We start from the raw sequence: 17,038 nt of genomic DNA on the forward strand, positions 1-17,038 counted from the left end.
CACTCTGTGCAACCCAGAAGTAGGTGCTACATTTTTTGCTCAAAGTAGTTGAGATAAAGGCTTGAGGCAGTAACCACAGGCCACTACCATGATCACAGTTACATTTTTAAAATATCTATATTATCCAAATGCCTTGGATGGCAATAGCTGCAGTGATACAGAAGTGGTCCTTTGGACTGTTTTCTATTTCACTACTACAAATGGAGGCTTCAGGTGTCTGCAGATGCCAAGATTTACTTAGGTCTGTAGGTTTTATAGAAATCCACCACAAAATAGTAGAAGCTGTAGAAAGTCTACTTGGTTTCCCAATACCAGAAAGGTCCTAGCCAGGATACTGTGGCTGCCTTTGGACACTCTATACGACTGGAAGAGGACAAAGGAATGACCTTTGAAATCATTTTCTTAAACCAGTGGTTCCCAACCTGGGTTCGTCCGGATGTTGCTGAACTTTCATCATCCCCAGCTACAATTTATTATGGCTGGGGATGCTGGGAGTTGTAGTTCAGCCACATCTGGAGGAACCCAGGTTGGGAACCACTGCCTTACACTCTTCCAATACCCCCATTCCATCTCTTCCTGCTAGAGGAGATATTTCCTTTTGCTTCCACTCCCAAAATTTACTTACATGCCACTTATTTTTCCTTCAGCATTGGTTTCTACCATTAAAGAATTCTGGGAATATGACTATGAATACAATGAATATTTATATACCACTTTTCAACCAAAGTCCTCGGATGGATGGATGGATGGATAGATAGATAGATATTTTATTTATTTTTATTTATTTTATACATTTCTATACTGCCCCAAACCAAAGTCTCAGGGCGGTTCACAATAATAAAACAATACAAAAACACAAAACATTAAAATCAATTAAAATGCCAAAAAGCAGCCTAAAAACAAAAACAATTTACAGTATTTAAAATTACAAAGTTAAAGTTTAAAAGTTAAAAGGCCTGGTTAAAAAAAGAGTCTTCAGAGCTCTTTTAAAAACTGCTAGGGATGGGGAGAGTCTTATGTCAGCGGGAAGTGCATTCCAAAGTCTCGGAACAACAACTGAGAAGGCCCGTACCTGAGTGGTCACCAACCGACTTGAAGGTAGCCAGAGACGGGCCTTCCCTGACGAATGCAGTGGACAATGGGGATCGTGCAGAAGAAGATGTTCTCTTAAATACCGTGAGCCTAAGCTGTTTAGGGCTTTATAGGTTATAACCAGCACTTTGTATTTTGCCCGGAAACCTATTGGCAGCCAGTGTAACTCCTGTAACATAGGAGTAATATGGTCTCTTCTAGATGACCCGGAGACCAACCTGGCCGCAGCGTTCTGTATTAATTGTAGTTTCCAGACTACGTACAAAGGCAGCCCCACATAGAGCGCATTGCAGTAATCAAGTCTGGAGGTTACCAGCAAATGTACTACTGTTCTGAGGTCATCAGTCTCAAGAAATGGACGCAGCTGGCGTATCAACCAAAGCTGATAAAAAGCACTTCTGGCCACTGCCTCAACCTGAAAAACCAGGGAGAGGTGTGAATCCAGAAACACTCCCAGACTGCGTACCTGTTCCTTCTGAGGAAGTGTGACCCCATCTAGAACAGGCAGGTCAGTATCGTTTCCCAAGTAACGATCCCGCACAACAAGTACTTCTGTCTTGTCTGGATTGAGTTTGTTATCCCTCATCCAGCCCATTACTGCCTCCATGCAGGCATTCAGGGAGGATATGCCTTCTCCTGATGAAGTTGACATGGAGAAATAGATTTGGGTGTCATCAGCATACTGATAGCACCCAGCACCAAATCCCCGGATGATCTCTCCCAGCGGTTTCATGTGGATGTTAAAAAGCATTGGAGACAATATGGAGCCCTGAGGGACCCCATATAAAAGCTCAAGTTTTGAAGAGCAACAGTCTCCAAGTGACACCATCTGGAATCTGCCCGAGAGATAGGAGCAGAACCATTGCAAAGCAATGTCTCCTATACCCAACTCCCTCAGATGTTCCAGAAGGATACTATGGTCGATAGTATCGAAAGCCACCAAGAGATCCAGAAGGACCAACAGAGTCACACTTCCTCCGTCAAGTCCTAATTGGAGATCATCCATCAGGCCGACCAAGGCAGTCCCCACCCCGTAGCCAGCCCGAAAACCAGTTTGAAATGGGTCTAGATAATCAGTTTCTTCCAAGACTGCCAGGAACTGGGAGGCCACCACCTTCTCAATCACCTTACCCAACCATGGGAGGTTGGAAACAGGCCTTTAGTTATTGAACTCTGAGGGATCCAAGGTAGGCTTCTTAAGAATAGGTCTAATAATTGCCTTCTTTAAACAAGAGGGCATCCTGCCCTCCCTCAGAGAGGCATTAATAACTGCCACCAGATAGATAGGTAGGTAGGTAGATAGACAGACAGACAGACAGAATGGCTCCCTGTCCCCCAAAGGGCTCACAATCTCAAAAAGAAGCATAAGATAGACACCAGCAACAGACACTGGAGGGATGCTGTGCTGGGGCTGGATAGGGCCAATTACTCTCCCCCTGCTAAATAAAGAGAATTGCCACTTTTAAAACGTGCCTCTTTGCTCTTTTAGCAAGGGTATAATATGGTTACATACTAGAAATCCTCTAGTTTCTGTGTAAAGACATCTGATTCAATTAATAAGCAAATCTAAGAAGTTAGATTATTTACAGTATAGTGACTATAAGTGGATCTTTGGTCTGATACGGCATCCCCACCCCCACCCCCGCTCTTATATTCCTTTGATTTTCTTGCAACATGTTGATCTCCAGTTTTGAGCTTGGCAATAGATTCTGTCTTGCATTGAAATCATCTTGCAAAATTTCCATCTTGTATCCAGACTTCATTTCCTGTCTTTTATGTTGCAAAGGCAAGCAAAACACCAAAGCAATCTAGTACCAAAACAATCAATAATTTGACTGAATTTCGCCTCCCCTCCGGGGGTCTACTTGTGAGTAGCTGCGGCATGGAGCCGCACCATGGCTACTCATGCCTGGGAAGCTCCGCAAACCCGGGCTTAGGGGAGGGCTACAAAAGCGGGCTAGCTGCTTGTAAGCCACCGGGCTCGCCTGTGAGCCCGGTGGTTTACACGAGCAGCAAAAATGGGCTAGGCTCTCCTAACCTTATTGTTGCTGCTTGTGAGAATAGCCCCACTGAGTCAGACCATTAGCTCAGTATTGTCATCACAGACTGGCAGCGGCTTCTCCAAGGTTGCAGGCAGGAATCTCTCTCAGCCCTATCTTGGAGAAGCCAGGGAGGGAACTTGGAACTTCCTGCTCTTCCCAGAATGGCTTCATCCCCCGAGGGGATTATCTTGCAGTGCCAGAGGCGTAACTACTGTTAGGCAAGGGGAGGCGGCTGCCTGGGGGCCCCCAAGCCTCGAGGCCCCCCCCCCGAGGCATGTCACATAACGATGATATATTGTGAAGTGTGTGTGTGTGTGTGTGTCAGCGAGGGGCCCCTTTTAAAATTTTGTCTCCCGGCCCAGTCCAGCCTTGTTATGCCCCTGTACATTGCTCAAACATCAAGTCTCCCATTCATATGCAACCAGGGCAGACCCTGCCTAGCTAAGGGGACAAATCATGCTTGCTACCACAAGAGCAGCTCTCCTAACATCAAAACAGTTAGGATTTTTGTTAATGGTAAGAACCACCGGGCTCAGCTGCAAGCCTGGTGGTTCTAGAGTGGGTAACCTGCTCGAGAACCCCTGGTTAAAAACCAGGTTTCCGGAGCAAGTGCTCCAACAAACCTGGTTTTTAGTTTCATGAGTAGCTGCGGCGTGGCTTCGTGCAGCACCTACTCACGAGTAGACACCCAGAGGGGAGGCGAAAAGCCGCCTCTCATCTTCAGGGGTCTCCCTAGTATGCCCTGCACACTGGCACAGGGCATACTGGGGCTTGTGGGGGCCACGTGGCCCCCGCTCCCCCCAGCACTCGCCGGCTCTGTCACGGAGCCGGCAATCGTGTGGGTGGCCGATCCAGCCGCCCAGGGCTCCCTCCCTGCTCACTGCCCCAAACTGGGTCTCACAGATTGTGAGACCAGACTCCATGTGTGTTTTGTCCCAACTTCCAGCCCAAACCTGTTTGCTCCTCTGGGCAGCTGGGTGTAAGCAGGGATGGGGGAGGGAGAGACACGCTCCATTCGCCTAGGCTGCAAAGGGCTCCTCTAGACTGGTGTGTGAGTGGGAGAGAGAATGAGAATGAGAATGGATATGGCTGCACTTTGCCTGTTGTCAGCCAGGACAAGTTTCTGAAACAACCTATTGAATCTATTGCAGATTATTTTAGGACTGCAGGTAAATAGGTGGCCTTTTGGGGTAGCACTGTGCCTTGTAGAGATGCATCAGGCAGGAATCCATCAGGGGCATCTCTAGGAAGTGATTGGGGAAACTGCACCTGATGAATGTCTGCCTGGAGTCATCTCTCCCCAGATCAATGTCCAGCTGAAGGACCAAGGCAAAGTGTGGGCACATGAAACTTCATTTTTAAAGCCAGCATGAAATGCAAGTCTGTACAAAGTCTTTATGGCTTCTGTGGTTTGGAAATTAAGATGGGAACCTTAACTTGGAATTTCCATGCTTTTTAGATCATGGGTGAAAATGTAAGCCCATCTTAAATCTCAGCTTAAACCAGAGGGTTTTAAAAAAAACTGAATATATATACACACACCACAAATTATGCTTTTTAAAATATCATCCTAATGATTCAGTAGCATTAAGATCGTTTGTTTTGTTCCAGTTGGTTTATATGCAGAGAATGGAAATCACAACTACCACTCTTTCCCACATAAAGGCTTTCATACATCCTGAAATGGACTAGAGCCCGCCCCCGCTTCCCCAGTTCCCATGCCATAGTCAAGATCTGTTGGCACACCATCTTTATAAAAGGCACTGCGTTGACTGAACAGCTCTCAGCTTAAGATTTGGAACCTTGGAGACTGGATTAATTCACTTTCCAGGTAAAATTATGATGCTAACCATTTTCTGGGAAGTTACAGAAGGGACAAGTAGATATGATGAGGCATAAAGGATGTGATAGGGATTTAAAACTTCATGCTTATTTTTAATATGTATGATGTATCTGGGATAAGGAGTAGAACAGGTGGTTGTTAGGTCAAGCAAGACTTGTAACAAACCTGTAACATATCGCTCACAGCGGCAAGGTTAGATTAGAACCTTTTATGTTTTTTACCGAAGCGGCAAGCTTACAGAAAGACTAATTAACCATTTTTCAGAAGATTTATAGAGAACATGATATTCTCAGCAGTGGTCCAGAGACTATGAAGATCTAATTTTCAAAGGGCAGAAGAAAGAAAACAGTGGACTTGTAATGCATAAGGAATTAATTTAACAGAAATAAGCAGGTTAAGCAGAAATAAGAGGTAAAAGTAGAAACTGAATCTAGGGCCAATGAAGTGTAGGGCCCCATTGAATTTAGCCCTATTTCTCGAAGAGCTTCCATTCATTTTCAATGAGTTTTGCTCAGGAGAACTTCCCAGTGGATTGTGCTCGATGTTATCCATGCTTTTTTGTTTGACATCAGCCCCTGTCTACCTTGGACTTCTGCTTGATATGCCACTAGCATAGAACATTGAGAAGATGGTTTCTCTACTGGCACATTATCTTTGTTTGCCAAGTATTGTTCAACTACTGTATTTACCTGAATAGAAGGGGGCTCTGAATTTAAGACAATTCCCTTTAAATATATAGGTTAAATACAGGTTATACTTGTATTTTTCTGAATGGAAGAGGACTCTGGATTTAAGATAACACCCCACACCCCACCCACCCACCTATGCCAGCAATTTATAATATCAAAGAACTTGGCAAAAGTTGATTCTTGGATTCAGGTAAATACAGTACTACCTTAACTTGAATTGCGATGTCTTTACTCAGATTGTTTCAAGTTCAGATTGTTGCAAGTTTTCACACATCTCACTCATGAATAGAATTCCACTGACTGCATTCTGAAAGTGGAAAACAACATAAAATCAACTTTAAATACTGTTTTTCAGTCTGGCTTGTGATTAGATTAGAAATGAATAAAATTAGACCAGTGCAGCAGCTATTCTGAATGATTAATCTGAGTAACAAAAATGGATTAATCTGTTGTAAGGAAAGCAACAGAGTCCTGTGGCACCTTAAAGGCAGTTTTATTGTGGAATAAGCTTTTGAGGACACCTAGTGGTCACCATACAAAATAGTTTCAAGGGATCTGAACATAATTAATTAATTAATGATAGATAGATAGATAGATAGATAGATAGATAGATAGATAGATAGATAGATAGATAGATAGATAGATCCAGTGTGGTGTCGTGGTTAGAGTGCTGGACTAGGACCGGGGAGACCCGAGTGCAATTCCCCATTCAGCCATGAAACTAGCTGGGTGACTCTGGGCCAGTCACTTCTCTCTCAGCCTAACCTACTTCACAGGGTTGTTGTGAGGAGAAACTTAAGTATGTACTACACCGCTCTGGGCTCCTTGGAGGAAGAGCGGGATAGAAATGTAAATAAAAATAGATAGATAGATAGATAGATAGATAGATAGATAGATAGATAGATAGATAGATAGAATGGAGCAAGTGGTGCTGAGTGCAAAGCATTCTTGTTTTGCCTTCCTTAAGCAGTGGTTTTAGGTCTCCCAAAAACCTCTGCCTCTGCTCCCCAAGATTGTAAATGGATGGTTGACAGCCCAGATTCATAAAATCAAAATGTAACTTTCACAAATGAATGCAGTTTATCATTGACATGTATTGGCAATATGAATATTGATCAATGATATTATATGTTTCAGTGCATTAGCCACAAGACAATAAATAGTTTAAAAGGATATCGATATGCTAGAAATAGGTGTATAAAAAATAAAACAAAAGCATTCCTTTTAGGAATTTGTCTTTGCTGTGTCTTAATCTGTCTGTTCCAGGAAAGCACTGTCCAGAAGGCAGGCAGGCAGTCTGTTTGTTGTGTAGTAACATTGCAGAGAGCTGTTGCAAATAGGGTCTCCACAGGATCAGGCACTCACTGAGGCTATTCTCACAATGGGGGGAAACCAGGCTAAGGGAGCCCAGCCTGATTTTCCCCCATCATGAGAACCACCGCTTGCAGGCGAGCCTGGTGGTTCAATGGTGACTAGCCTACCAAAGTTACCCTCCCCTAAAACGAGGCTAGCAGAGCGAGCGCTTCCCTAACCCCATTTCCTCAACCGTGAGATGCCATGGCACAGCTCTGCACCATGGCGACTCATGAGACCCTTGACCAGGAGGTGACAAGAAGCCTGCCAGTGTCAGGGGGTCTCTCTCATGCGGGGCATTCTAGGACTTTAGGGGCTAGGCAGTCCACATCCCCACCGCCCAGGGAGGGCAGAATGCTCATGAGCGTGGAGAGCAACCTGCTCTCCCTACACAAACCCTGCAGGCTCTCCACATTGTTCGTGTGGAGAGCCTCAATGTGTATGTGATGAAGAAAAGGGGCTTGCATCATGCCGTTGTACAATGGCACCTTGGGTGAATGAGTGGAGGAAGTTAGTATCTATCTGGCATGTTACAGAACTGGCATGTTATGGACCATCCCTTAAAAAATGTCTTTCCCAGGACTGTCAGAATCTTATCACCCCTTTCATTTGTGGTGCTGGAAGCAGAGCAAAAAGATGTCCACAATGCACAGGCCACAAGAGTATGAGATTACTTGACCACCTTCTTGGCAGATATCTCTTCAAGCCCAGAAGTAGAAGATGCCAGGTTGCCCCTACTATCTCCAAGTAGAGCTGGAAAAGACCCTGTCTGAAATATTGGAGAACCACTGACAGGGTAAACAAAATTAGCTTCCTGGACCAAGGTTCTGACTCAATAGAAGGCCTCTTTCCATGGTCAGCCTCATAACTGTTCCTGGAGACATACATCCAATCTGGCTGACATTGAGACTGGACTACTGCATTGAGCTCTATGTGGGGCTGTCTTTGAAAAGCTTGGAGACTTCACCTGGGCCAGAATGCTGTGGTCTACTGCCTAGTGCTGGATTCTGGGGTCATGTGATCCTGTTACTACTACATTTCTGAACTCAACACAAAGGACTGGTTTTAACCTCTAAAGCCCTCAATGGCTTATGACTGGGATATCTGCAGGACTGCCTTGTCCCACACAGACATGCCTGTTTGTTAAGCTCTGCTGATAATGTGTCCTGCTGATATCTGATGTCAGATTTCACTGATATCCCACTGACATCTAGCTGAAACAAATGAACCCTTCCAATGGCTTTGCTAGCCATTGAAAGCAAAATCCAACCACCTGGTCAGTGAAGGAAATCTAGAGCTAAAGCATCCCCAACAGATGGCTGTCCAGCTTCTGGGTGAAGAACTCAAGGGAGAGCCAACCACTCCACTAGATAATTGTTTCCCTTGTCAAACTGCTCCTACCTCCTCCTAATTTCTCTTAGATGTTCAACCAAAATTTAAGTCTTGTAACTTAATTAGATCTAGTCAATTAATAGGGATGTGCACAAAATGTGATTCAAGTGCAGCACATCTCCCACACCTTTGACAGGGAGGAAAGCAGGTCCATACCTGCTCCTCCACCACTCACTGCCACAGGAATATCGGCAGCGCTCTCTCCAGCTATTATCATGTGCTGGCGGGAGATCTCTTTCAGCTGTCCTTGCACAAAACCAGCATATATATGGCCTTCGTGCATGGTGGCGTTGCTTGAGGGCAGTTGAAAGAGATGTCTCACCAGTGCATGATGAAGCTGGAAGAAGTGCCACTGAACTTCCTGTGGTGGCGAGCAGCTGAGGAACAGGTATGGTCCTGCTTTCCTCCCTGTTGAAGACGTCGGGGATGTGCTGCGATTTGCTACTCAAATAATGTTTCATGCACATCCCTACCAATTAGATCTAGTTCTAACTTCTGAGACAGCAGGTAAGTATTTGCTATCGTCAATGCTTTCTATAAGTCTTTGTGCTCTTCTTCAGTCCTACAACTATTTGAAGAGTGCTGTAACGCCCTCTCTCAGTCTTCTCTTCGACAGGTTCAACATACCCCTTTCCTTCTGTCTTCCCTCATAGGATTTGTTTTCCAGACTGAGCTATCTCCATTGCCTTCCTCTGGATTTGTTCCAATTTGCCTACATCCTTAAGGTGCAATGCTAACTGTACACAGTACTCCAAATGAGTTCTGACTAATGCAGAATAAAGTAGTTTGATTCCTTCTTGTGACCTGGAAATTAATGCAGCCTAAAATTAAACAAAAACAAAAGCAATACTTTTTATTCAGGCAAGAAAGCTGTGCTAAGATTGTTCTCATGGTGAGTTTTCAGATACTTTTTGTTTGTTTTTTAATACAATATGCCACACTGGGACTCAACATCTGTTTTCCACAAATGGCAAGTTAAGAGATGATTTTTTAAAAAGTATCCTTCAACAGAGAACCCCTCAAGATGTGCTGTTTGTTTCTTGTCATAGCATTCCTGCAATGATTTCTACACAGCACCACTTGTTCCCCAAAGCAGCCCAAACAATAATGGAGGAAGAACTCTTGGAAGAAGCAGCTGGACTTCAAGACAGCACTGAAAGTTCTCCAACGTCTGACTCAGGTTGTCCTTAAACACGGAGATTCTTTCCAGAATATCTGCTGTGTGAGAGCTTACCTTCTTCATCACACATGCATGAAAAATATTGTTGTGATTATATTTATCTTGCTGCAAAATCAGAGTTAAGCATTTCAATTGAAAACAGTGGGTCTTGAATGTGCTCAATTTTGAGAGGAGAGCTGATCTTGTGGTAGCAAGCATGACACGTCCCCTAAGCTAAGCAGGGTCTACCCTGGTTGCATATGAATGGGAGACTAGAAGTGTGAGCACTGTAAGATATTCCCCTCAGGGGATGGAGCCACTCTGGGAAGAGCAAAAGGTTCCAGTTTCCCTCCCTTGCATCTCCAATGGGCTGAGAGAGATTCCTGCCTGCAACCTTGGAGAAGCCGCTGCCAGTCTGTGAAGACAATACTGAGCTAGATAGACCAATGGTCTGATTCAGTATATGGCAGCTTCCTATGAAAAGCTTAAACGTTTCATATTTTAAAGGTTATAACATTCAAGTTAATTTTTAAAAGATCCAGCTTTTTATCTAAATGCACAGACACAGTCACACAGATTTTTGTATCTGTGCAATGTGTGGCTTCCTGTACAGGGACCCGATTTGTTTTAATGCTGTATTTTTACAGCATTAAAATGGCAAAACTGTTTTACTATGGTTTTTAGCTTCGTGGTAATGCCTGTGGTAAGCTGACACCGAAGTATAATAATAATTGAAGGGCAGGATATACATCAATACAAACAAAAGCTTGAACTTACTATGAATTTCCATTTTCAGGGGTTTCAGGGTGGGGCAGTCTTTACTTCTAGGAGTTACCTCTTCTTGGTTAATAGGCAGAGACTCTGAGTAAGAACACCACCAAGGGGAGGTGCTTCCCCTAAGCTCGCAGACAGAGCCTGGAGTCTGAAAGAAAACCCCTCAGCACTCAGTTAGAATTATAATCAAAATAACCAGGCAGGATTTGTCTGGCAAACAAGTTCTTTCTTTTGGCATCATTCTTGACGATAGACCCTGCATGTCACCCAAGAGAAGGTACTTTCGAGACTGCCCTACCCTGGAGAATAGACAATGAATGTGTGCTAGTAAATTTATTCATGTTCACATATGACAATTGATCTCTTTCCTCACAGGGCCACGCACTTTTAAAATATTGCAGAAATGGGTTCCTAGAGCCTCTTACTATTTTGACAAAGAACATTATTGTTACGCTGGTCATCAGATCACCATTCAAGAGTCTATAGAAAGCTTGGGAGCTGTAGTATGGCCTGGTGTAAGTGTTATATGAAAATATACTCTCTGCCCCCACAAAACAAGCTTCTGTAAGGCAAGCATGGTAGTTGACCTTCTGCATGCAAAGCATATACCTCTAATATTGAGCTACAGAACTCAATATAATCAGATTTCTGTATGCTTACAAGTGATCAGGAGAGAATCCTAAACAAGAGCTTCTAGCATGAAAAACTCATTTAAACAGCACTGTCAAGACTATTGATAGATATGTAATCCAAATGCTTGCTGAAATCAAAGCATAGAAGCACCGTTCGTTTTGTTCATTGACTCTGTATACATCACTTTAAGGATTTCCTATTCTGTTGTGTGATTAAAATTTCAGTTGTCTGGAAAGGGGCCAGTACTTTTGAGTCATCCCCTGATTACATGTGGAGTCCAAATTAGGGATGTGCACAACATTTCAATTTGAAACGGGCTGTATAGAGCTCAAAAGAGAACACCCTCTAAAGAGGGGCCTGCTTCAGAGCAGAACAATCCCATTTTGATCGAAACGTTTTGAGTGCCATTGTCAGGACCTGTTTTTCCCTTGCTGATTGGTTTTCTGGCACTGGCTTCCAATTGGCTTGCAATCTTTGTATCTTTCTGAAACCTGGGAAATCAGCATTAAAGGCAATTTGGACTAGGGATGTGCCTGAAATCGATTTTGTTTTGAGCTCAAAACAAAATGGAAAATGTTCAAAACATTTAGTCAAAACAGAGGTTAAGCTGACTGTTTTGACAAAACTCAAAACATTGAGTGTTTCTGCCATAGGGAACAATGGGGCAATTCAAAACACCCCATTGTTGCCCATGGGTAGCTCCTAGGAGACCAAAGTGGGTTGTGTGGTAGGGGTATGATGGGTGCTTCCTACCACCCAACCCACAAAAGCAATTGGCAAGTGGGTGATTTTAAATTATTTTTTTAACCTTTCCCCAAACCCCCACAGGATCCTATGGTGGTTTGGGGAAAACATTACAAATGTGTTAAATTTAAATCGCAACCAGATTTTAAAAACTTATTAATTAGCGACATTCCACATTCAACACAGAAATGTGTTATTTTAGGCCCTTGCACTGTGTCAGTACCTGGAATCAAACCAACATGAAATCAACCTCAGAGACAAGAAAGTGCTTGAAATTGGAGCTGGAACTGGCCTGGTGTCCATAGTGGCAAGTATACTAGGTTGGTAATTTTGTTACAAAGTTACATTGTGGTTTTTTTAGCAATACCTCCTGTGTCCATTCCTCTTTCATCCTTCCGTGCACCCCCATTCACACACATACTGAAGCACTTTTCTATCCACACTGGTTGACATCCAATTTAGGTTGCCCAGGAGTAGTCCTATGCCATGGATAATTTGCCACATTTCACCCAAATTTCAGTAGGACTACTTGAGTAATTTATTCTGAGGTCAGTCCTACTTCCTTCTCCAACGAAATCTTCCTACCAGCATCACATATCAAATCAGTCTTCATATACTAGCTGTATGCTGACATTTTACATTTCTGAACAGTCGGAATTTTATTACACTTTAGTAGCTGAGGCAATGACTCAAGCCAGAGTTCTTAAAACCAACAGGTGCAGAGAATTCAAACACTACAGCCTACATGCAGCTCAGCTTCCCTCTTCCTTCATTTTGACAGCTTTATCTGAGTGGAGAGTACATTTTTTACTGAATCACATTTCCTACTGAAAATCTGTATTTTGTCCATCTATCTATAAGTGTATATAAATGCCATAGATTATTATCCAAATTGAGAATGGCTACATTTATTAACCTGTAGGTAGAGTCCAAATAAGAGCTTATTTTTTCTGCTTTTCAATCACACCTTTTGCAAATGTTACTGAAACCAGCTGCCCTGACCTTAAAAGATGTAGGTGCACATGTAGAGAAGATATTCTCTTTCTAGATGGATAATGCTAATTATTCATTCATGGCAGAGGGTGATCTGCAGAGTTTTATCCAGAGGCTATTGTATTCCTTTAGTTCCTTTTGCTTGCACCTGCTGTCTGCAGAGAAGCCAAGCGGTAATTATTACACTGAACATAATAGAAACAGTTAACCTGAAGGAAGAGACAGGCTAGATTATATACTGACTACAATTTTGTTCCGTTACAGGTGCCTTTGTCACAGCTACTGATCTACCAGAAGTACTTGCAAATTTGGAATACAATATTTCAAGAAACACACAAGACGCAAATGTCCCCAAGCCTGAAGTTAAAAAGCTCATTTGGGGAGAGAATCTCAATGAAGACTTCCCCAAGTCAACCCACCGTTATGATTTTGTTATAGCTACTGATGTTGTGTATCACCATACTGCTCTGGAGCCTCTGCTAGCCACAATGGGTTACTTGTGTCAGCCTGGGACAATCTTGTTATGGGCAAACAAATTCAGATTCAGCACAGATTATGACTTTTTGGACAGATTCAGCAACATATTCAATATCACACATCTAGCAGAATTTCCAGAGTCAAATGTCAAGCTGTTCAAAGGCACATTAAGAGAAAATTAAAATCTGAAAAAAATTCTGATCCAATGGTAACAGCCTCAAGATTACAAAGCAATAGTACTTACAAGTAACACCCTCTGTTTCATTATGGTCTGGTCCATTTTAAAAAAAGAAGTACATAGGAACATAAGAAGCTGCCATATACAGAGTCAGACCGTAGGTCCATCTAGCTCAGTATGGCAGAGGCTTCTCCAAGATTGTAGGCAGGAATCTCTCTCAACCCTATCTTGGAGATGCCAGGGAGGGAACTTGGAATCTAGATACTAGTTGTGAAAGTCTACTTGCTCACCTGTGGGAGAGGATAACTATCAATTTTAAAGTGTTTATATGAACACAATACTTAATTATCACGTGCTATCCCAGTTTGTGTGTGCAAGAGGTATGAAATGCATAGCTTCTAGCTCTGAATGCACTTTACCTCTGCATGCAATCTGCATACATACTCTACATACAATGATTCACAGGGCATGGACTAGGCCTGTGCATGATCAAGTATCAGATCCAAGCCGTGATAAGTATTGAAATCAGATTTTGAGACCCTTGCAAATATCAGATATGGTATCATCAGATTTCTAATTGGAAATCTGATAAAAATCAGGGGGAAATCGCCACAGTGGGAAAAGAATAAAACCATAATCCAGAAATGGCTGGGCAGAGAGCTCTGAAATTTGGCACAGATGTAGTTCAGAATAACAGGACTCTGTGTATTTAAGTAAATTGGTCCATGCATTGATTTTTAATGATTTTTTAAGAATCAAGTCAAAATTGTACTCACATCTGAGAATCATGGTAGAAAAGTGATGTCACATCAGAGGATCACAGGGAATGTCACCTGCACTGCTGGCACTTTGCAGATCTCAGCTGCTGCAATTATGGTTCCCTGAAACTTTTTTTTAGGTTTGATAAAAGTGTTCTTGCAGAGCATCATTTTTTCAGGTTTGACAAAATGGTGGTGTTGTGCAAGAACATATTGCCACACCTCCCCAAAACCCCAACAGTGGCTATTATGGTTCCCCAAACGTGTTCTCCCACACCTATCCTACTGCAAAGACAACCAAAGGTGGGGGGGGAGCCTTTGAAAACCATAATGGCAGCGGATAGGGAGTGGTTTGGGTTTGGTGACAGGGATGTGCACAGAACAAGATTTGAATCACAGCACATCCCTCACACAGGGAGAAGAGCAGGTCCATACTTGCTCCTCCAACACTTGCCCCAAGGCTATCATTGTGCACTTTTGCAGGAATTCTCCCAGCTGCCCTCGCATGACACCAGCACATGGGTGTGCGGCCGCCATTTGCATAGTCAGCATATGCAAGTGACCACTGCGCATGCATGGAGGCCATGTGTGTGCTGGTGTCACATGAGGGCGGCTGGGAGATTCCTTGCCGGTGCACAATAATAGTTGGAGGGAGCGCCCCCAAACTTCCTGTGGCAGCGAGCAGTGGAGGAGCAGGTATGGACCTGCTCTCCTCTCTGTTAAAGATGTAGGGGATGTGCTGCTCGAATTGTGTTTCACAGACTTCCCTATTTGGCGAGGTGTTCTTGCACAAAGAAGTCAAATGGCAGAAGCTGGCAGCCATTTTTCAAACTCTAATTGGGGGGGAAATTGCTCTAACTCTCTAAAGCAGGGTTCTTTCTAATTTGTTTCATCTGCGTGCAGAATGAGTTTTATTCTGGGCGGCAGTATCAAGGCAGTGAGTGCACACCTGCATTCAGAGGGGGGGGGGCCTTCCCTGAGCGGTATCTAAAATTAACTGAGTGGACATCAAAAAATGTATTTCCAACACCATTTTGTCTTCTGGTAGTCCTGCCCGCCCGCCCCAATATTGCAATAGTTATTGCAACAATTCCAATCTAAAATGGATTTTGAATATTCCAGTATCTCCAATATCAATGATAATGTTCCAGTATTGCTATCGGATATACCCGATGTACAGGTGTAGCAAGCACACCACTCAAGTGCACTATCACATTGTAAGCATTTTAGTAAAATGTTTTGTATTAGGCTTGAAAACTTAACTGGAATGCCACAGTAATGGCTCTAGCTCCAACTGTTGCTAAAACAAAGGAGACGGCCATTTTTATTCTACAGCAAGTCCCCACTGACTACACAAAGCACCCATTAAACCAAATTGGCTGTAGTGTAACACAAGATATGCAGATGAAGCCAGAGCATTTCGGTTAGGCCTAGGGCCATAAATGTGGGCAATGTTTTCACAGGACTACAGGAATAAGCAAATTCCAAATGGGGCTCTTCCCCCCTACCCCACAAGACTTAAAACAGATTCATTAACAGAGCATAAAATATATGTTCTGACCAATATTATTTGCCCCAGTGCTGAAAAGTGGCTGGCATCCAGATTAAAATACTCATAAGCAGTCCCCTTGGAAATGAAACAAGTTAGTCATGACCAACCTCATTAATTTCAGTGGCATTACTCATGAGTAATTTAGTCTGGATGCCAGCCAGTAACTTTTTACTTGGCCTCCATGAAGTCATATATGCTTCTCGTTCTTTAGTGCTTTCTCTCTATTTGCTCTAAAGTAAACACTGACTTAATGCTTCCATTATGTAATCTGGAAAAATTAGGACAGATCTCAGCTTTGTTACTTGTTTTATTATTAAAAATTGAAGTATGAGAGTGCAAGTTTTTGATCTTGAAATTTGCACATTTATTCTGCAGTTCTACATTTCTCAAACATTAAACATATCTGTATGTATAAGTTTTACAATACCTGATTAAGTGTTAATTGTCTGACATTATATATGTATCAGTTTATCCCGATACACTCAAATATCCATGTGAAGCAGAATATCTCCAAGCTGAAGATATTCAAGAGCACCTTTGCACCAGCAATTCAGAATACATTTATAGTGAGTGTGAAACGTTTATTTAAAAAAATTCAAAATGTAAACTCTTGCAAGTGATATTGGTAATTAAGTTCCATTACTGTTAAGTCTAATAAATAAGGTTTTTGCTACTCTTGATGTAGCTTTTTTTTTTAAGGCCTTCATAAATTGGAAAAAAAACTTACATTTAAACATGTTAAAACCCTGCTCATCGTAAAAAGAACAGCTTGTACAGGCTTGTGGCTAAAATTACAAACATTTAAGAACCACATACACATGCAAAAACCTTTCCACCTTCATTTCCTAAGTCTTGGTGCTGGCCATTCTGAAACATCCATTGCCAGCAATGTGATGTATGCAAACGGTTTGGTTAATGTTTCTATTTCTAGAGGAACCAAGGGCTACCTCAAGAAAGTAAATGCCAAATGTCTAAACAGGCTCCCTGGTGTCAGGAGCTAAGCTAGCAAACAGACTGCAACCCCTTGTCCTTTCTTTAATACACACCATTTAAGCATTCAATAATGGATGAAAACATGCATTCCAGTAAGATCACATATCTTTATATCCAATCAATATAAGAACATCTCAAATTTACAACTGCAGATATTTCAAAACACACAATAATCAGGTGGATACATGACGGGAAGCCAGTTTTCGGTAAAAGATGCACAGTGAGTCCATCCAAGTAACTTCATGAGCTAAAGGGGAAAAAATTAACAGCAAAGTATTAAGTCTTTCCCCAATTTTATATCTTGTAAACCAAGCCTATAAAATGTCATATACGATTCCCTGCAGTTATTGGAATGCCACCATTTTA

The 17,038-nt window shown here is 42.6% G+C and overlaps 2 protein-coding genes across 6 annotated transcripts in view; one reads left to right on the plus strand and one right to left on the minus strand.

Annotated features, from left to right (window-relative positions):
* Positions 1-16,352, plus strand: part of METTL21C (methyltransferase 21C, AARS1 lysine) — a 50,035-nt gene extending 33,683 nt beyond the window's left edge. For 2 of the 4 annotated variants that reach the window (XM_053308625.1, XM_053308624.1), the window contains exons 2-6: positions 4,800-4,965; positions 9,461-9,591; positions 10,720-10,859; positions 11,924-12,041; positions 12,979-16,352. In XM_053308625.1, coding sequence (XP_053164600.1) covers positions 9,471-9,591; positions 10,720-10,859; positions 11,924-12,041; positions 12,979-13,373 — 774 coding nt within the window. In that variant the 5' untranslated portion in view covers positions 4,800-4,965; positions 9,461-9,470 and the 3' untranslated portion in view covers positions 13,374-16,352. Of the gene's footprint in view, positions 1-4,745; positions 4,966-9,200; positions 9,304-9,460; positions 9,592-10,719; positions 10,860-11,923; positions 12,042-12,978 lie in introns of those variants that run through there. The other 2 variants (XM_053308626.1, XM_053308627.1) reach the window with 2 other exon arrangements.
* TPP2 (tripeptidyl peptidase 2) overlaps positions 15,969-17,038 on the minus strand; it is a 61,878-nt gene continuing 60,808 nt past the window's right edge. For both annotated transcript variants that reach the window (XM_053308620.1, XM_053308621.1), the window contains one exon: positions 15,969-16,919. In XM_053308620.1, coding sequence (XP_053164595.1) covers positions 16,830-16,919 — 90 coding nt within the window. In that variant the 3' untranslated portion in view covers positions 15,969-16,829. The remainder of the gene's footprint in view (positions 16,920-17,038) is intronic.

This window comes from Hemicordylus capensis, chromosome 3 (assembly GCF_027244095.1).
Source record: "Hemicordylus capensis ecotype Gifberg chromosome 3, rHemCap1.1.pri, whole genome shotgun sequence".
NCBI lineage: Eukaryota > Metazoa > Chordata > Lepidosauria > Squamata > Cordylidae > Hemicordylus > Hemicordylus capensis.